Source organism: Schistocerca serialis, chromosome 4 (assembly GCF_023864345.2).
Source record: "Schistocerca serialis cubense isolate TAMUIC-IGC-003099 chromosome 4, iqSchSeri2.2, whole genome shotgun sequence".
NCBI lineage: Eukaryota > Metazoa > Arthropoda > Insecta > Orthoptera > Acrididae > Schistocerca > Schistocerca serialis.
The window spans coordinates 90,826,433-90,848,966 of NC_064641.1; the positions used below are offsets into that span (position 1 = coordinate 90,826,433).

The 22,534-nt window shown below is 44.2% G+C and overlaps 1 protein-coding gene across 1 annotated transcript; it reads left to right on the forward strand.

Moving 5' to 3' along the window:
• The first annotated feature begins 15,986 nt into the window (after window positions 1-15,986).
• LOC126473807 (cuticle protein 18.7-like) lies at window positions 15,987-18,150 on the forward strand. Its single transcript, XM_050101111.1, has 2 exons — window positions 15,987-16,061; window positions 17,702-18,150. The coding sequence occupies exons 1-2, from the start codon at window positions 16,050-16,052 to the stop codon at window positions 18,074-18,076; spliced, it is 387 nt and encodes a 128-aa protein (XP_049957068.1). The 5' UTR covers window positions 15,987-16,049; the 3' UTR covers window positions 18,077-18,150.
• The last annotated feature ends 4,384 nt before the right edge of the window (window positions 18,151-22,534 follow it).

The window sequence follows — 22,534 nt, forward strand, 5'->3', positions numbered from 1 at the left end:
TTAGGATTCTTCCAATGAATCTCAGTCTGGCATCTGCTCTACCGACGATCAACTTTATATGATCGTTCCATTTTAAATCACTCCTAATGCGTTCTCCCAGATAATTTATGGAATTAACTGCTTCCAGTTGCTGACCTGCTATTTTGTAGCTAAATGATAAGGAAACTATCTTTCTATGTATTCGCAGCACATTACACTTGTCTACATTGAGATTCAATTGCCATTCCCTGTAACATGCGTCAATTCGCTGCAGATCCTCCTGCATTTCAGTACAATTTTCCATTGTTACAACCTCTCGATACACCACAGCATCATCTGAAAAAGCCTCAGTGAACTTCCTATGTCATTTACCAGGTCATTTATGTATATTGTGAACAGCAACGGTCCCATGACACTCCACTGTGGCACACCTGAAATCACTCTTACTTCGGAAGACTTCTCTCCATTGAGAGTGACATGCTGCGTTCTGTTATCTAGGAACTCCTCAATCCAATCACACAATTGGTCTCATAGTCCATATGCTCTTACTTTGTTCATTAAACGACTGTGGGGAACTGTATCGAACGGCTTGCGGTAGTCAAAATCCACGGCATCTACCTATGAACCCGTGTCTATGGCCCTCTGAGTCTCGTGGACGAATAGCGCGAGCTGGGTTTCACACGACCGTCTTTTTCGAAACCCATGCTGTTTCCTACAGAGTAGATTTCTAGTCTCCAGGAAAGTCATTATACTCGAACATAACACGTGTTCCAAAATTCTACAACTGATAGACGTTAGAGATATAGGTCTATAGTTCTGCACATCTGTTCGACGTCCCTTCCTCAAAACGGGGATGACCTGTGCCCTTTTCCAATCCTTTGGAATGCTACGCTCTTCTAGAGACCTACGGTACACCGCTGCAAGAAGGGGGGCAAGTTCCTTCGCGTACTCTGTGTAAAATCGAACTGGTATACCATCAGGTCCAGCGGCCTTTCCTCTTTTGAGCGATTTTAATTGTTTCTCTATCCCTCTGTCGTCTATTTCGATATCTACCATTTTGTCATCTGTGAGACAATCTAGAGAAGGAAGTGCAGTGCAGTCTTCCTCTGTGAAACAGCTTTGGAAAAAGACATTTAGTATTTCTGCCTTTAGTCTGTCATCCTCTGTTTCAGTACCATATTGGTCACAGAGTGTCTGGACATTTTGTTTTGATCCACCTACCGCTTTGACATAAGACCAGAATTTCTTAGGATTTTCTGCCAAGTCAGTACATAGACTTTAGTTTCGAATTCATTGAACACCTCTCTCATAGCCCTCCTCACACTACATTTCGCTTCGCGTAATTTTTGTTTGTCTGCAAGGTTTTGGCTATGTTTATGTTTGCTGTGAAGTTCCCTTTGTTTCCGCAGCAGTTTTCTAACTAGGTTGTTGTACCACCGTCGCTCTTTTCCATCTCTTACGATCTTGCTTGGCACATACTCATCTAACGCATATTGTACGATGGTTTTGAACTTTGTCCACTGATCCTCAACACCATCTGTACTTGAGACAAAACTTTTGTGTTGAGCTGTCAGGTACTCTGTAATCTGCTTTTTTGTCACTTTTGCTAAACAGAGAAATCTTTCTACCTTTTTAAATATTTCTATTTACGGCTGAAATCATCGATGCCGAAACAGCTTTATGATCGCTGATTCCCTGTTCTGCGTTAACTGTTTCAAATAGTTCGGATCTGATTGTCACCATAAGGTCTAATATGTTATCGCCACGAGTCGGTTCTCTGTTTAACTGCTCAAGGTAGTTTTCAGATAAAGCGCTTAAAAACATTTCACTGGGTTCTTTGTCCCTGCCACCCGTTATGAACGTTTGAGTCTCCCAGTCTAAATCCGGCAAATTAAAATCTCCACCCAGAACTATAACATGGTGGGGAAATCGAAATATTTTCCAAATTATCCTTCAGGTACTCAGCCACAACAGCTGCTGAGCCAGGGGACCTATAAAGACATCCAATTACCATGTCTTAGGCTGCTTTAACCGTGACCTTCACCCAAATCATTTCACATTTCGGATCTCCGTCAATTTCCTTCGATACTATTGCACTTCTTATCGCTATAAACACGCCTCCCCCTTCACTGTCCAGCCTGTCTCTGCGGTATACATTCCAGTCTGAGTTTAGGATTTCATTACTGTTTACGTCTGGTTTCAGCCAACTTTCTGTCCCTAGTACTATATGGGCGTTGTGACCGTTTATTAATGAGAGCAGTTCTGGGACATTTCTATAGACGCTCTTGCAGTTTACTATTAGCACATTAATATTGTTATTCCCTGTAGCATTTTGCCTACTCCTACCTTGCAGCGTCTCAGGAGGCGTCTTGTCGGGCCTAGGGAGGGAATCCTCTAACCTAAAAGACCCTCATGTGCACTCCACACATACTCCGATACCCTTGTAGCCGCTTCCAGCGTGTAGTGCACGCCTGACCTATTCAGGGGGACCCTACATTTCTCCACCCGATAGCGGAGGTCGAGAAATTTGCACCCCAGATCTCCGCAGAATCCTCTGAGCCTCTGGTTTAAGCCTTCCACTCGGCTCCAAACCAGAGGACCGCGAGCGAGGCTTTCTGCCTTCACCAATTCCGCCAACCGCCTGTACGAACTGAGGATGACCTCTGAACCCAGACGGCAGGAGTCATTGGTGCCGACATGAGCAACAATTTGCAGTCGGGTGCACCCAGTGCTCTCTATAGGCGCCGGTAGGGCCTCCTCCACATCTCGGATGAGACCCCCCGGCAAGCAGACAGAGTGAACACTGGCCTTCTTCCCCGACCTTTTCGCTATTTCCCTAAGGGGCTCCATCACCCGCCTAACGTTGGAGCTCCCAATAACTAATAAACCCCTCCCCCCGTGTGCCTGCTCGGACCTTGCTGAAGGAGCAGCCACATGTCCACTCACAGGCAGAGCGGGCGATGCCACACGGCCAGCCTCCACATTTACCCTCCGCCTCGTGCGCCGCGAACGCCGCTGAACCCGCCACTCCCCTTGGGGAGAGGTTGGCCGCCGGCCGAAGTGGCCGTGCGGTTAAAGGCGCTGCAGTCTGGAACCGCAAGACCGCTACGGTCGCAGGTTCGAATCCTGCCTCGGGCATGGATGTTTGTGATGTCCTTAGGTTAGTTAGGTTTAACTAGTTCTAAGTTCTAGGGGACTAATGACCTCAGCAGTTGAGTCCCATAGTGCTCAGAGCCATTTGAACCATTTTTTAGAGGTTGGCCCAAACGCGCCCGGTACCCGCGATGATGTCTCGGCAGCAGGGACAGTGGGTGAAGGATGTAACACCTGGGGTGTACCTTGCGACGCACCAGACTCCCCACTGCCGCTACACTCCGAGGCAGCAGCCTGAAGACGGCTGACCGCGGCCATCAACACGTTCAGCTGTTCGCGAACAGTGGCCAGCTCCTCCTGCGTCCGTACACAGCAGTCACACATCCTATCCATCCTAAGGAATCAGTTTACTGAAGAGAGTTAATCAACTTTTAACTAGACTGTTAATTCACTAAAGGCGGCTGACTATTGACTAAACTGTGATTGCTAGCCAATTCTTGTAGAAAACAAAGAAAATAGCACTACCTGTCTCTGGACTGTATTGAAAACAAACACTAGCACTACTGGCACTATTGTTGACTAAAGGGACTCTCTCTGACTGTATTCAAAACAAACACGAAATCTATGGAACACTATTAATAGCACTCGACAAATAAAGCTTCCTAAAGGAAAAACACACGGAAGAAGAAGTGACAAGTAAGAAAAACACAGTTAATACTTAAATTAAGGTAGCTTGCTGCACAGCAGACGTGAAGCAGACGGCGGTTAGGAAATCTGAGGAAAATACATGGACCAGTATTTCGGGAAGGAATTTAAATGAAGAGGCCAACTAGAGAGATTTAAAAAGACGTAGAAACAATAACAGACACCATTAGAAAGAAAAGGATGAAATTTTATGGACATATCAGCAGGATGAATAAAAGCAGGCTCACAAGACAAATCTTTGAGATAGTAAACAAGAACAAAAACAAGACAAAGTGGATCACTGAAGCAGAAGAAGACATTAAAGAACTGCGGATCACACAAGACAACATAAACAATAGAGAACAGTTTAGTAACATCTTAAAGAAACACACTTAAACAAGAACATACGGAGAACAGAAAGGGAAAAAGATGGTCGGAACAACGCAGGAGACAAGATGGCGAATGTATGAAGAGAATTTTGGAAGAAAGAAGAAGAAATCATGACTACTCAACTTCTATCGCCCTCTTAAATGGGAATAATAGAAAATAGTACATATACATAGTGGGGACTTGAACAAGCACTGTCTCCCAAAAGGTCGTAGCAGAGACTTAGTATCTACTGCCATGGTCCAGTGTCTTAGTAACTTGCTCACCCAAAAAAAATAAAAAAAAAAATAAAAAAATAAAAGAAAATAAAAAAGTTAAACTGCATAAATGGAAAAGCCAGACACATGTAAACAAATATGCATAAAACTCTTATTCCTTATATCAGGGGACTGATGACCATAGATGTTAAGTCCCATAATGCTCAGAGCCTTATACCACCCAAACATTTTCCTAACCTCCCACAGGGTTATTACATAAATAAATTCACTAACCACCAATCTAAATTTTAAGTTTCCTAAGACCCAAATTATTTCTGTTTTGCCAGCGACAGATGGCTAGCAATTTGACATCATCACACGATGGGAATGGACACCCACGTTTGGCACAAAGGAAGGGAAAAGATCAATATTCACCGTTGTTTCTCCCAGATTCTCTTTTCTCTAAACTGGAGCACTGCAGTAAGTCAAATTTATCCAACATAAGGCCGCACTGGTACATGCCGACTGAAGTAGTGTTATCACAAGGCCGCTCTATTACATGGTAACTTGTGTTACTTACTATTTAGTGCAACGCAAAAATAAATCTAAGTTAAGGAACATTAAGGTAGCAAAGTAACATATATGACTTAAACTAGACCTCATTGGTGCTCTCTGTTTCCAAAGAAGCGTGCATCCTAAGAACAAAAAAATGGTCAGCTTGTTAGCGGATGTTAGTCAACTATCTTTCTTTAGCGATTGGTGATCACATACTGTGTAAATAATTATGTACCGGCGCCCTGTGGATGTAAATATGAAAATCTTGTAGAATTTCATACTTGTTACTGCCAACTTTTTCCGCTTCTGTCAATAAATGAATTGACTTAAGTGTGGCACTGAATGATTTTTAACTGAATTTCGTTATCAATCTTCACGCATTGCTAAATTTGCATACTTTCATGGTAGGTCAGCAACGGTAATCCAGTATGACTGGTCTGAACGTTGACACAGACCGTTTTGCGGCCGAATGCGCGTAATATTTTGCTAATTCGTAACTATCTGGGGTACGTTGTCTTACTAAAAGTGTTATGTTATCTCGATAAGCTGCAATTCCTTTTATTAGTACAGTGCATACTAATTAGTGTTTCATCTTTCATTTATATCTTACTCTTACACATGATTGCTAACAGTCTGACAAAGTTCAGATAGTTTTTCAGTTTCACGCCTGTGCACAATATGTTGGTAGCACTTCGTCGCCTTGCCTGCTATGCTGTGTAGCAGACTTTAAAGCTGTGCGGGTCAGTATAACGATAAGGCGAGGGGTCTAGCTCGTTTTGTACACGACTGTACATTCTCATCTACATCGCCCACTTCAAACCAGAAATTCTTCTACGTGGTTTTGCTCACCGTTTCTCATTCTTCCCTGGGAAGTAAAATCTCCATATTCGCCACGGGGAACTGTGCGTGACCAAACATTAGTTTCGAAGCGTAGTGGGAGGTGACAATGGGAGTTTATCCAGGGATCACCCTTCTCTTTATTGATTACGTTCGCTTTTCGGGGGTTCCTGCGTTTCCAAGGCCCATCTGCATATTTCTTACGTCACGACAATGTGGTTTGCTGGACTAATTGCCGTCCTGGTGGTGACTATTTTGCCATGTGGCGCGTCTGCTCTTTTGGCTTAATTGATCGAGGTGCCAGGCATTGCGTCGCAGAGAGGAGTTTTGTTCGCTTACCCTTCGTGCATTTGTTCCGTCGCATTCAGTCCGGAACTCATCCAAATCTGAGAATATCTCTCGCGATTCTTTGACTGACTCTGACAGAAGAGTGCCTGTCTTCGTACCAAGTCAGGCATTCGCTGACTTGGACAAGTGGTAGGTCGAACTTCTGCACATCAGAGACCTCCTGCAGGAAGAAATCGAGCATGTCAAAAATAGGAGGCTTCGATCACAGTCTGAGCAGTGTGTTGGTCGTACCTAAACATGTCGGTGAAAATGTCGGAACTTGCCGGAGTGGCCGAGCGGTTCTAAGCGCTACAGTCTGGAACCGCGCGACCGCTACGGTCGCAGGTTCGAATTCTGCCTTGGGCATGGATGTGTGTGATGTCCTTAGGTTAGTTAGGTTTAAGTAGTTCTAAGTTCTAGGGGACTGAGGACCTCAGTAGTTAAGTCCCATAGTGCGCAGAGCCATTTGAACCATTTGAAAATGTCGGTTAGTTGCGCCGGCGAAATATTACGGAGTTATCAGAACGACGTCAGGCGTCTCGCCCTAGAGCTGTTTTTAAGAGCATGAAATATATTCGGAGTAGCGAATTTGAACCTCTTCCAGCTGTATAATGAAATGATGACAATGAAAATTTGTGTCCGACCTGATTCCGAGCATGCTTTCTATGTGGGTATTTTACTGGGGCGTTTTACACTCTGCTTCTGACTCCATGCTGAGAAATTCTGCTTCCAGTTTGCTAAGGCAAGTTGTGTAATTTTTGTGCAAAACCTCTTGCCACAGATTAGCCACGGCCTCTAATTAGAGTCCACCCTAGCTCATTTTCGGGCACTCATTAAGTATTACCGATCTAAACCATTCGGTGAAACTTTTTGTGAACTGCACGGGGTGTATCGGCCGAACGCTTTTCCCAGAATTTCTGCAAATCGACAACTGCATACGGGGGCGCGCAATAATGTTATGGGTACCAACACCCAGGTGTTGGCACACACCTTGGGTGGGTACGCGCAGCCCCAGTCGCAGGGTGAGGGTGGCAAGCATTGTCCTGGGCTGATGTGGTCTCACATGACTGCCAAGTAGGTGGAAAGTCTCCTCACTGGTCAACTATCAAGATGTTTACTAGGGTGGCTTCCAGGAGACTCACAAAGGGAACTGCCAACGTTTTCGGCAATGACTCTAAAATCGGTATAACGCAACACAACACCAGGTACAGAGACCTTCGTATCACCCAGCGTATATATATATATATATATATATATATATATATATATATATATATATATATATATATATAGGGTGGTCCATTGATAGTGACCGGGCGAAATATCTCACGAAATAGGGATCAAACGGAAAAACTTCAAAGAACGAAACTTGTCTGTCTTGAAGGGGGAAACCAGATGACGCTATAGTTGGCCCGCTATATGGCGCTGCCATAGGTCAAACGGATATCAACTACGTTTTTTTTAATAGGAACCCCCATTTTTTATTACATATTCGTGTAGTACGTAAAGGAATATGAATGTTTTAGTTGGACAACTTTTTCGCTTTGTGATAGATGCCACTGTAACAGTCACAAACGTATAAGTACGTGGTATCACGTAACATACCGCCACTGCGGACGGTATTTGCTTCGAGATACATTACCCGTATTCAAATGGACCGTTTACCAATTGTGGAAAAGGTCGATGTCGTGGTGATATATGGCTATTGCGATCAAAATGACCAACGGGCATGTGCTATGTATGCTACTCGGTATCCTGGACGACATCATCCAAGTGTCCGGACCGTTCGCCGGATAGTTACGTTATTTAAGGAAACATGAAGTGTTCAGACACATGTGAAACCTCAAACACGACCTGCAACAAATATTGATCCCAAAGCAGGTGTTTTTTAGCTGCTGTCGCGGCTAATCAGCACATCAGTAGCAGACAAATTGCGCGAGAATTGGGAATCTCAAAAACGTCGGTGTTGAGAATGCTACATCAACATCGATTCCACCCGTACCATATTTCTATGCACTGGGCACAAGAGAAATTACGCGACGATGACAGATTTTTTGCTCGCGTTCTATTTAGCGACGATGCGTCATTCACCAACAGCCGTAACGTAAACCGACATAATATGCACTACTGGCAAATGGAAAATCCACGATGGCTGCGACAAGTGGAACATCAGCGACCTGGGCGGGTTAATGTACGGTTCGGCATTATGGGAGGAAGAATAATTGACCACATTTTATCGATGGCAATCTAAATGGTGCAATGTATGCTGATTTCCTACGTAATGTTCTACCGATGTCACTACAAGATGTTTCACTGCAAGACAGAATGGCCATGTACTTCCAACATGATGGATATCTGGCGCACACCTCGCGTGCGGTTGAAGCGGTATTGAATAGCATATTTTATGACAAGTGGGTTGGTCGTCGAAGCACCATACCATGACCCATACGTTCACCGGATCTGACGTCCCCGGATTTCTTTCTTTGGGGAAAGCTGAAGGATATTTGCTATTTTGATCCACCGACATTGGCTGACAACATGCGTCAGCGCATTGTCAGTACATGTGAGAAAATTACGGAAGGCGAACTACTCGCTGTTGAGAGGAATGTCGTTACGGGTATTGCCAAATGCAATAAGGTTGACGGACATCATTTTGAGCATTTATTGCATTAATGTGGTATTTACAGGTAATCATGCTGTAACAGCATGCGTTCTCAGAAATGATAAGTTCACAAAGGTACATGTATCTCATTGGAACAACCGAAATAAAATGTTCAAACGTACCTACGTTCTGTATTTTAAATTAAAAAAACCTATCTGTTACCAACAGTTCGCCTAAAATTGTGAGCGACATGTTTGCGACTATTACAGCACCATCTGTCACAAAGCGAAGAAAGTGGTCCAATTAAAACATTCATATTTCTTTACGTGTTACACGAATATGTAATAAAAAATGGGTGTTCCTATTTAGAAAAACGCAGTTGATATCCGTTTCACCTATGGCAGCGCCATCTAGCGTGCCAGCCATAGCGCCATCTGGTTTCCCCCTTCAAGCTAGACAAGGTTCGTTCCTTTTGACGCTTATTAAGTGAGAGATTTGGCCCGGTCACGATCAATATATATATATAGGGTGAGTCACCTAACGTTACCGCTGGATATATTTCGTAAACCACATCAAATACTGACGAACCGATTCCACAGACCGAACGTGAGGAGAGGGGCTAGTGTAATTGTTTAATACAAACCATGCAAAAATGCACGGAAGTATGTTTTTTAACACAAACCTACGTTTTTTTAAAGTGGAACCCCGTTAGTTTTGTTAGGACATCTGAACATATAAACAAATACGTAATCATTGCCGTTTGTTGCACTGTTAAATGTTAATTACATCCGGAGATATTGTAACCTACAGTTGACGCTTGAAACCTCCGACCTTCAGTTGCGTGTTGTAACAAACACGGGCCACGGTCGGCGAGTAGCTGCAACATACATCGCGTTTCTACAGAATTATCTGCCAACGTTGCTCGAAAATGTCCCACTGGAAACGCGTCGACGTATGTGATGGTGCACCTGCATATTCCGCAATTTACACTAGGCAGACCCTTGACAGGATGTTCGACGGGCGTTTCATAGGACATGGGGGACGCATAAATTGGCCAGCCCGTTCTCCTGATCTTACACCTCTGGACTTCTTTCTGTGGGGTACGTTAAAGAAGAATGTGTACCGTGATGTGCCTACAACCCCAGAGGATATGAAACAACGTATTGTGGTAGCCTGCGGCGACATTACACCAGATGTACTGCGGCGTGTACGACATTCATTACGCCAGAGATTGCAATTGTGTCCAGCAAATGATGGCCACCACATTGAACATCTATTGGCCTGACATGTCGGGTCACACTCTATTCCACTCTGTAATTGAAAACGGAAACCACGTGTGTACGTGTAACTCACCCCTCATGCTAATGTACATGTGCGTCAGTGAAAAAGTCCAATAAAAAGGTGTTATCATGTGGACGTAATGTGGTGTTCCAGTCTCTTCTGTACCTAAGGTCCATCACCGTTCCCTTTGGATCCCTACGTAATTCGGTGCTCTCCGATACACACGATCGAACATCAGAGGAGTGGTACTTAAGCGTCAACTTTATGTTACAATATCTCCGGATGTAATTAACATTTTACAATGCAACAAACGGCACTGATTACGTATTTGTTTATATGTTCAGATGTGCTAACAAAACTGACGGGGTTCCATTTAAAAAAAACGTAGGTTTGTGTTAACAAACATACTTCCGTGCATTTTTTATTGTTTGTATTAACCAATTACACTAGCCCCTCTCCTCACGTTCGGTCTGTGGAATCGATTCGTCAGTATTTGATGTGGTTTACGAAATATATCCAGCGGTAATGTTAGGTGACTCACCCTGTATATATACCACTTTCTCTAGTGAATCTAAAAGAACTGTTTTTTGAGTTGGTTGACGATCAGCTGATTCAGTAAACCCATTGGCAAGTTCTTTACCGATATCGTCAAGTGTTGTGTTGTCATAACTGGCAACGTCTGAGACTGTAGAATGCGTTTCTGGGCCCATATTGTGCAAGTGTATTTCATGGCTCACTACCTGCTGACTCAGGGAGTTGGATTTTGAGTCGAGACGAGCGTTTAAATCCTTCAACTCTACGATATGTGGGTCTAGCTTGGTATAAGCTGAGCCCACAGAAAAATTCAGCTCTTTGCCATGGGAGACCAGCGCTCAGATCAGTGCAGTAAGGCAGTTATAGCCGCCATGCCTTCGAATATTGTCTGTTGGTACTGGCGTGTTGTTTCGAGGAAGTTGCTGTGGCGTCGGTGGTGACGGTGTCGTCGCTGGCTGCTACGGCAGCGACGGCGCAGATGACTGAGGTGGTGGCGGAGATGGCGAAAGCGGCGTAGGCGGTGTCCACGTCTGCTGTAGTGTAGGTGACGGCCTCGATCGCCACCTCCTTCATTGCCCGGCGGACGCTCTAGTGGCAAACCGCGATGCCCGCTGTGAGTTGTGATGTGGCCACGTCACGAGGTTAAGTATCGTGCCCGCCAGCCCCCCAACCCCCCCCCCCCCCTCCCCCACCCTACGCCACCGATCCGTGCGCCCTGGGATATTAGGTTGGGGCATAAGTTTGTAGCGTTTTGCACGTTGGTATTCCGATTCCTATAGGTTTATTTATCGATTGTCCTTTTGTATTTGTAGTTCACTGTTGCAATTTGAGTTTGCATATTGTAATTTGGAGAGAGTGAGTGGAGCTGTGGACGCTAGAAAATGGAGTGACAAGTGGAGGATTCGGAACGTTTCCAACACACTCTTCTGCTTGAGTTCAATAAAAGGGTGACAGCGGCGTAGGCAGCTAGATATATGTGCACCGATGTTTGGATAACGCCGTTGGACAGAGCATGGCAAGATAATAGTTTGCTCGTTTTAAGAAGGATTGTTTTTGACATTACGGACTCTCTGTGGTCAGGAAGACCTTCGGGGTTTCATGAAGATCGTTTAAACACATTAATCCACTATGCTCCACGTCAGTGTACTTGAGAACTGGCGTATGTGATGGACTGGCATCATTCCACAATCGTGCGACAGTTGCACGCAATAGTGAAGATTGAAAAGTCGGGTGTACGGGTACCGATGTTCTAAGCCAAAACCACCAAAATCAGCAGGAGGCTATTGTGCATCTCTGCTTGCCCTTCATCTGTTGCCTCGTGAACAACACCGACCACTTCTATTCTGTACCATTACCGGCGACGAGAACTGGTGTCTTCATGCTAACACAAGAAGAAGAAAGGAATGTTTGAGCCGAAACAAAGCACCAAGTCCACTTGTAAAGACCTGCGCGCATCCACAAAAGATAATGTTACCCATTCGACGCAACAACGACGATGTGGTGTGCTAGAAATTGCTTTTCCGAGCTATAACCAACGCTGCTGTCATCGGCAAGAACTGAGACGCCTTGCAGACGCTATCCGAGAACAAAGACCAGGAAGAATGCCTTATGCTACTCCACGATAACGCTCGAGATCATTCTGCTAGAGGGAAAAAAAACGAAAAACCACGCCGCGAGGGATTAGCCGCCCGGTCTCAGGCGTTGCAGTCACGGACTATGCGGCTGGTCCCGGTGGAGGTTCGAGTCCTCCCTCGGGCATGGGTGTGTGTGTTAGTCCTTAGAATAATTTAGGTTAAATAGTGTGTAAGCTTACAGTCTGATGACCTTAGCACTTAAGTCCCATAAGATTTCACACGCATTTGAACATTTCTTTTTTGAACAAAAAACACAGCACAGGAGTTGAGCTGGGAAGTCATTGCGCACCCACCTTATTCACCTGGCATTGCGCACTCAGATTTCCACCTTTCCCGCTCTGTATCGAACAACATTCAAGGAACTTCCTGTCCGGATTATGATACTCTCCGAACATGACTCGACGAGTTCTTCGCCTCAAAACCGCGTGATTTCTACAGTCGCGGAATAGATAAGTTATCCCAAAGTTGTCAGACTGTTGAAAATAGTAATGGAGAACACATTATTGATGACTAAATTCTCTGATATGTGTGTTAAACTGATGGAGAAATGCTACGAACTTACGCAACAAGTCAACAGAAATCGCGATTGCGCGTTTCTGGTCGCTGTTCTTGCCTACACTCGGACTTTCCCTCGTACCGTGGTGTCTTTCCGATCCCTTCATTATCCTCTTGTGCATAAATTTTCTAAATAAGTGTGTGTGCTGGTGCGAAATTTCTACCTTGGTCGCCAGCCAAGCCCTCGTTAAACACAGTCCCTCAAGCCTACAGTCGTTACCTTGCAACCGAAGAGGAGAGAAAAAGAAAGGCTCTCGCTGAAACGAAGGAAGAGCGACTACCTAAAATGACCTGCACCCCTTGGTGCGAGAATCGCCTTTGAGGTAGCACTGTTACACAAAGAACGTGATAAGAGGAATTGTACTACTCTCGCTAACTAAACTAATGTTGTTACGCTCCCTGAGAACACATGCACTACCATGAACATCTGTGACCGGTCGCCGAAGCTCCGGCAGAGCGGGTGTGGGAGAAGAAGGAACTGAAATGATTAGTGAAAACACTGTGTAAATGAAATTAATACGTACGCAACTATTGTCGTTAAATAATTTATTCCTTGCTCAGGCAAAGCGGATTTCTTTTCCCACCTGTTGGAGAGGTTCGTGACCTGTAATTTAACTGATAGTAACGGAACCTGGGGAGGAGTAAGGTAACTCCACCCCACTGCTGTTACGGAACACAATAGGAAGATATATCTGTCATTGAAAACCGAATACCAGTTATTTATTATGGAGTTTAGCAAACAGAGCATCGTTGGACTGCACGAATCATGTTAAAAAAAACTGCGTGAGCATCTAGCGCTGGGCAAAGCATGCACTGACATTATACGAATCGGTTCAAAAGGACTGAAAACACACACACCCACACCCACACACACACACACACACACAAACACACACACACACACACACACACACACACACACACACACACACAAAACCACAAACATACACACACACATGCTACAGGAAAAACTAGAGAGCTGCATAGGAGTATAGTGTTCGGGGACCTCGGCACTAGGCTGTCTGGAGTGTACAGTACCCCTCTGGCTAACAGACAGACCTCACACACTATTAGCCTAGGCTTCCTAGGTAGCTTCCTCGCCCTTATAAACAACACGACTCCTTACTGAAATAGTAGCGCTATAAACATCGGATGCACTTCATGTGCTGGTAGTTGAACTGGGAAGAGGTTAGTCTGGTGAATGGTTGATTTGGACATTTATAGTTACTATCTTTACTTGGCCAATTAAATTTGATATTTTAGCAACGAAGTCTCACAGAATAGACGGAAATTGCCCTTTCACACAAGTTTCAGAAATGAAGGGCTACATCTTCCCGGTGTGGCCATGATCTATAAGTACTGGTGACCATTCTCTTTGAACAATGGAAATACTGTGTAATCACAATGTCGTATTATGTGCGTGTAAAAGACGTTGTTCTGCGAAAGATAGTTTTTATTCCTCTTAGGATATTGACCGTGGAATGTATAGTTGAATGAGTGAGTAATTTGTGGGAGTGTGGTACTTCAGTAATTCAGTTTTGTTCTTTGTAGGCAAAAGAAACACAATGGCTTTCGCTATGTCATTGGGCACATGGAAACCCTCACAATTTTGTATGTTTACTGCCTCATGTGTGTGTATTCTAGCATTTTTATAGTATCAGATCCACCGGGTATGTGTATTTTACGCTTCCTGTGGATACCTGTAGCCTAGACGACAGACAAAGTAAATGTATCTCCCATCACAGTACAAACCTACGTTTTCACGGATATTACTTGGTTACGAACTAACTTTTTATGTAGAAATCCTCTCCCCAATACCTCTCATTCCAAATCACTCTGTCCCACTCAGCTCGTCTATGATCTGACTTCAAACAGCCTACCGTAATGTTCAAGACAAAGAATGTGAAGTATAAAAATTTGACAACGAATTAGTCTCTAAAATTCGTCATTTTCGGTTTACCCTGTCTAACAGTATTATTCACATAGCAGCTACGTGCTGTTCTCGTCGATCATTGCCTGTAAGAAATTAATTTAAATATTACTATCTACGGTAGTCTGATAAATAATATATAGTTAAGATTGTCATTATCGTCCCCATCATTTATATATTTGTCTGTACGGAAAATGATAATTACGAATATCCAGCTCCAGAAGACAGGAAGAGTGTGATAGATGAACATATTCTCACATTAAGATATCCTTATTTAATTTATGGGTAAAATATCAGGCATTTATACGGAAATAGTTCATGCTGTAAGTATTTTCAGGGGCTAGAAAACTATAGGTTTCGATTTTCATTGCTGCGCATGTGCTATGGTATTTGGGAGTCGCTAAGCTTTTGCCGCATGCACTGAGAGGTTTTACATTTTCTCAGCAGAGAAAAGTACTTTCCAGTTGAAAGTAAGGCGTCATAGAACTCTAATTCTAAAGTAGATGACATATTAGTCACCAAAGATGAACGACGGAAAGAACTGGCAGCAATTTAATCTGGTTGCAGCCCGCCTACCGTTGATTTCTGTACTTTTATATGGTTATTGAAAGAGATGAAAAATTTTCACACTAGGCTTGTATCCTTGAGAGATGTAAAAATTTTCACACTAGGCTTGTATCCTTGAGGGTGTAGCTGCACATACGACAGATATTTGGAAGGCCCCTTAAGTAAAACAAGGAACACTTATGGAAATTATTTGGAGTTTAATTTTGGACCTTACTCTTGAATTGAATATATCGAGCAACATATGACGTTATTTCGATGCTCTACGTTCCACAGTGACACATAAGTAATAAATACAGGTAATAATCTGAATTTAGAAGTGGCGATAAAAAGAAAATAATAATGCGATTGTGTGTCACTATTGTTAAACAGAAACACTGTACTGTATGACTGACAGCTACTAGTTTATCGCCGCACGGGGTGGCCGCGTTGTCTCTGGCACCTTGCCACGGTTCGTGTGGCTCCTCCCGTTGGAGGTTCGAGTCCTCCCTCGGGCATGGGTGTGTGTGTTGCCCTTAGTGTAAGTTAGTTTAAGTTAGATTAAGTAGTGTGTAAGCCTTTGGACCGTTGACCTCAGCAGTTTGGTCCCATTGGAGCTTACCACAAGTTTAATAAATTACTACTTGCTCACCTGTTTGCTTCCGAAATTGTCACCACACAGCCGTATACAGGATGAGGCTGCTCAGCTAGCTGACATTTACTCATAGTTCGGAACCGACCGCCAAACATGACAAGCACTGCTACTCGCTGGACGGGCCACGCCCAACGAGGACCTCCAAGTCCTGACGGACGTCACGTGCTGTGGTGTCAGTCGGTGCTGTATAAAAGGCAGCGGCTGTCTGTGCAGAGACACGTTTCAGCAGCAGCAACAGCAGCGGCCAAACACCAACATGAACAGTCTGGTAGGTACCGACAGCTCTCACAGTGTGTGCCTTCTGCATGGACTGGGGCTACTTTCATTCATTGATGTAATGTCTCTGGTCCAGTTGTATCTAAGTAATTTAGCAGAGAACACAAACGTTTACGACACTGTGTCATATATACACCAATATTCAGATTATTATATATTATTTATATTACAGTGTGTGTATATGAGAAATTAGGCTGGCATTTTATTCGGTCGTAATTGATATGGTCTGCTGCTATTCGATTGCAGTTAGCAGAATATACTAGAAAAATTCACACAAAACAGTACCGTATCTATTACTCTGTAGATGATCTAGTTTTCATGTTATCCGTCAGCCTGATAAGTGATAATTGCGCTATTTATAATAGTGTCACTAGCTGTAGAAAGTGTACGTTGAAGTGATGAAGAATGAAATAGTGAAATTTTGAAATCATTTGGCAATAGAGTTTGCGACCTGCCATAAAGTACACTGGACGACTAGATAACAAATACTGTGTTGTGAAACGGAGAATTGCTGGTCAGAGGACTCTAAAATCAGCGATGGGGGACATTTAGTGAAAAATGGAAAACCTGATCCTCATCTATAAGTGAAACGAGCCTATGGCATCGTTGGCCGGCAGACCCCTATTCGGGGAAGTTCGGCCGCCAAGTGCAAGTCTTATTTCATTCGACGCCATATTGGGACGCGCGCGCCGGTGATGAGAATGAAATGATGATAAGGACAACAAAACACCCTGTCCCCGAGAGCAGAAAATCTCCAACGCGGCCGGGAATCGAACACGGGTCCACTTGCATGAGAGGCAAGCACGTTCCCACCCAGCTAAGCAGGCGGACTCATAAATATAATTAGTTTTTCGTAATTAATAGAAAACTGAACTTAATAAGATCATAAACACTAAATGTCTTTCTGACTTTACTATGTTCTATAGCTGGTCAGACGGTCCCTGTTGACAGAGGAGCAACTGAAATAATATCAGACAACGTTATCACTGAAAAAAAACACTTAATATATTACATTGTGATATATACTCCAAGTAATCGCAATAGTAGTTTTCTAATCGAAAAATCCATTACGGAGATTATTTTAACTGTATCTGAGTTAAAAGTGGAAAGCAGACATGATAGATAGTACCGGCATGTCATCTAACTGGAAATCACACATCATAGAGAGACGCTGGAGTTCGTAAAACGGCAAACGTTGGTTACATCTTTGATTCAGCATTGAGTTGGATGCAGCATTCATGACAAACACACTTCCACTACAGTAAGTCAGTCCTCCCTGTCTCTCTCTTCTCCTCTCTTCCTCTCTCTCTCTCTCTCTCTCTCTCTCTCTCTTCCTCTCTCTCTCTCTCTCTTCCTCTCTCTCTCTCTCTTCCTCTCTCTCTCTCTCTCTCTTTCTCTCTCTCTCTCTCTCTTTCTCTCTCTCTCTCTCTCTCTCTCTCTCTCTCTTTCTCTCTCTCTCTCTCTTTTTCTCTCTGTCTCTCTCTTTTTTTCTCTCTGTCTCTGTCTCTCTCTCTCTCTCAAACACACACACACACACACACACACACACACAAACACAAACACAACAGTAAGTGAATAATAATTCTGCAAAACCAAAAACCATTGATTGATATTAATTAATTTTGTCGCCAGATTGTCCTGAGCGCCGTCCTGGCAGTGGCAGTGGCCACCCCCGGCTACCTGGGTGCCGCCCCCGCTGCAGTAGTAGCGCCGGCCGGCTACGCCGCCCCCGCAGTGGTCGCCGCTCCCGTCCACCCTGGATACGCCGCCTACGGCCCCGCCCCCATCGCCGTCCGCTCTGACGGCTACCTGCTGGACACCCCTGACGTGGCTGTGAACAAAGCCGCCCACCTGACCGCCGTCGCCCAGACGAGGGCCCGCGACGCCATCATCAACGGCGCCGCTGTGCTGGCCGCCCCCGCCGTCGCCGCCCCCGTGGCTTACGCCGCCCCCGGAGCCCTCGCGGCCGCCGCCCACCTTCACGCCAAAGCTGCTCTGCTGGGCTGAAATGTCTATTTCCTATCGATTTCATGACCTCACGATACCTGTAAATTTTTCCAAATAAATCATCCTTCAATGTATGTAAGGTTTTGATTCTTATTCTTGTCTTCAACATTCCTACTGATTTCTTTCCGAAGCATCCCTTCTAAGCCATACATGTCTTAATTTTTACTACAGCGCTACATTCTCAGTGTTAAAACTATGCACAAGAGTATATTCCAGCTGATATTGTTTAATTTGTAAGCAATATAAAAAAAATGCGTTACAGGTAGGCTAATAGGAATGATTTTCATTTGTTATGATAACTGACTGCCAGATTTTCTTTTTGATTTGCTATTTACACTAAATTTGAAGCAATGCTATGAAAGTAAGAAGTTTGTATTTTAGGGAATCACACATCAAAGAACTACAATCAACTAGAAGAACCATGCACCAGGAAGGAGTTATGCAAATTGATCACAAACTGAGGGTTGAACAACACTTGGGTGCTTTTTTGGTCTAGTGATTTTGATTTGTATTAAGAAGTTTCCGGCTTATTAGGCCATCTTCAGGTATATATTGGCTATTGTTTACAAGGAGCTTGTGTTCTTACGAACCAAACATTCTGGACTAAGATACAACGCACTGCCATACGATCTTTAGTTGTGGTGTTGTCTTTGGAATTGTCAAACAGGTCTTTTGACATTTTGTTTTGTAAAACCGTTCTTCAACATAATAAATCACATTTTATGGTTTTTCAGCACCATGTATGACCACAACTACAAGTATTTAGATTACACATACAACAGTTTTACAGAACAAAAAGCCAAAACACTCGTTTGACTATTCCAAAGACAATACCACAGCTAAAGATCGTATGTAAGATCGTTGTATCTTAGTCCAGAATGTTTGATTCGTTAGAACACAAGCTCCACGTAAACAATAGCCAGTAGTTATCTGAAGATTGCCCAATAAGCTGAAAACTAGTTCATAGAAATAAAAATCAGTAGAATAAAAAACGCCCAAATGTTATTCAACACTCAATATGGAATTGTTCTATCAAGAAGCGACGGAAGAATCGATAAAATATGATCACAAACTGATATTCATATAGGTATCGATGGAAGATGCACAGTCGTATGCCTTGGCGACCGATGCATGAATTACGAGGCTGCAGTGCAATTTCTCTACACGGTTGCAGTGATAGTAAACAGGAGAAAAAAATGGTTGAAATGGCTCTGAGCTCGGCGTTGGCGGCGCGCCAGCTAGGACGCGCACACCTAGATCCACTAGCGTGCGCGTCCGGGATAACGTTCCGCTGGCTACTGCGAAAACTCAAAGTCTTTATCTAAGGTCAAAGTTCTGCCACAGTATATAAGGGAGAGCGCGCTTGCGCGACGCTCAGTATGTGTCTTGCTGCTGCACAGGCAACTGCATTGAACGCCGCCAACATGCCGTACAGGAGGTATCGTCGTACCCGCGCAACAGTCTACATGACCATAGAAAACACTGAACTTACAACAACATCGGGAGACAAGAAAAATCGCATTCTAGTGAAGAGCGTTGCAGTCCACGCCCTCCTCGATGGACCTTGTGTTTTTCTGGGATGTTCTCTTAATTTTAGCTTGGATATTAACGACACCTCCTACCATGGAAATGGATGGTTCACCGTTGCCATAGTACGAGATGGTAGCGGAGTTTCTAGTGTACCTGGTCTTGAAAGTTTTAATGATAGAGATGTAATTGCCTTCTGAGGTCATCAGTCCCCTAGAGCTCAGAACTGCTTAAACCTAACTAACCGAAGGAACAGCACACATATCCATGCCCGAGACAGGATTCGAACCTGCGACCGTAGTGGTCGGGCGGTTCCAGACTGTAGCGCCTAGAACCAGTCGGCCACTCTGGCCGGCTAAACAGGTGACGTTTCGATGTCAGGGCACAATGTCTTTGCAAAATTCATTCCGTGTACTCAGTTGGAGAGTACCTATGTCTCGGAAACAGGAGCGTGAACAATAAACAGAGATACCACGGGTTGAGAGAGAACGTGCAGTGGGACACAAAGCAGCCGATTGGAGTACTCGGAGTGGTAAATCGTTCTACATGTGAATAGGAGCGATACCACTATTCGACGTTGTTGGTAGGAATGGGTGAACCATGGCCGAACACACAGTCAAAGAGGAAGCAGTCGACTTAGAGAGACGACAGAACGTGACGACCGAGCAATCGTCAAAGGGGCACTCAGGGCCCAGATTCATGACTATCGTCGATCTGACGTGCAACTGGTGCTTCATGGACCGAAAGGACGGCTCGATGCTGGGGGGCTGTGTTCATGGCACCAATCGTACCTGCTACTGTCGACTTCTGTACGCCAACAATCTCGTCCGCAGTGGTGTCGGGCACATTCGGCTTGGAGTCTCATTGACTGGATTAGACTGTCTTCAGTGATGAGTCCCACTTCGAACTCAGCCCCGATGACCAATGAAGACGTGTCTCGAGACGTCCCAGACAGCAGTGGGATACCAACGTGACTGCCGCCCCCCATACAGCCCGTCAGCCAGGAGCGATGGACCGGGGCGCCATTTCATTTCATAGCAGGACCATTTTGTTTGTCATCTGCGGCATCCTTATGGACAGCGTTACGTCGACAATATTCTACCCTCCGTATGTTGCTTTTCGTGGCACGCCACCCTAGGCTTACGTATCAGCAAGATAATGCGCTTCCGCACACGGCGAGAGTTTCTACTGTTGTATTCGTGCTTGACAAACCCTACCGTATCCAGTAAGGTTGCCGGATCGCTTCCCAACTGAGAATGTTTGGGGCGTTATGAGCAGTTCTCTCCAACCATTTCGGGATTTTGAGAATCTAAAGCGACAATTGGACATAATTTGGCACGATAACCCTCAGGGGCGTCCCGCAACTATGTAGGAACTCTGTCATTTAATTCCAAGCTGAAAAACGGATTTCATAATGGCTGAAGGTGGACCAACGAGTTATTCATTAGCTCAATTTATGAAGCACCTGCTCTTGAATAAATCATCCTGATTTTGTGAGAATGTAACCACTTGCTTGTCAGTGCATGTACATACCAATAAATATCCGTCTCGTTCAGATAATTAATTTGTGGAGTGTCGCTTTTTTTGTTTGAGTGTAGACCATTTAATAATGCAACAATGGCATTTCTCAATCACATCGTATTATATTAAATTGAAACTTAGTGTCCTTTTTGAGATTTACGGGCTGGTTGGAGGAGGTAGAGTGAGGGAAGCTAAATATTTAAACTGGTGAGGTCTGTCCACCCGTTCAATGACCACATATACTTACATTTACATATAACGTTTTACTCAAAATTGAACAATAGCTGAGTTACACAAGGGAATCGTTATTTAGTACTAATAGCAGATGACGTAACCCGCAGCACACTTTTTATACTTAATTTTCTCGTTGTACTTAGCAACAGTACCAGCTAGTGACAATGCTCAAACATTAATTCTCACACATTCCTTGGTACAGAAACGGCTATAGCCACATTCGTGCATCCTAAAGTGTGCTTGAAACTGGGCCTATGTAGTTCCACACATCCTGCTAATTTGCAATTAATGCTTTCATGATTTTAAGCCAGTAAAATAATTTAACACATATTTTTAAATTGAACAAAATGTACTGTGCTAGGGGTTATGTCTTCTGCTATTAGTGAACTTGTTTAACTCAGATGTTGTTCAATTTCGAGTAAAAAGTTATACGTAAATGTATGTACACTACTGGCCATTAAAACTGTTACACCAAGAAGAAATGCAGATGATAAACGGGTATTCATTGGACAAATATATTATACTAGAATTGACATGTAATTACATTTTCACGCAATTTGGGTGCATAGATTCTGAGAAATCAGTACCCGGAACAACCACGTCTGGCCGTAATAACGGCCTTGATACGCCTGGACATTGAGTCAAACACAGCTTGGATGGCGTGTACAGGTACAGCTGCCCAAGCAGCTTCAACACGATACCACAGTTCATCAAGAGTAGTGACTGGCGTATTGTGATGAGCCAATTGTTTGGACACCATTGACCAGACGTTTTCAATTGGTGAGAGATCTGGAGAATGTGCTGGTCAGGGAAGCAGTCGAACATTTTCTGTATCCAGAAATACCCGTACAGGACCTGCAACATGTGGTCGTGCATTATCCTGCTGAAATATAGGGTTTCGCAGGGATCGAATGAAGGGTAGAGCCAGGGGTCGTAACACATCTGAAATGTAGCGTCCACTGTTCAAAGCGCCGCCAATGCGAACAAGGGGTGACCGAGAATTGTAACCAATGGCACCCCATGCCATCACGCCGGGTGATACGCCAGTATGGCGACGACGAATACACGCTTCCAATGTGTGTTCACCGCGATGACACCAAACACGGATGCGACCATCATGATGCTGTAAACAGAACCTGGATTCATCCGAAAAAATTACGTTTTGCCATTCGTGCA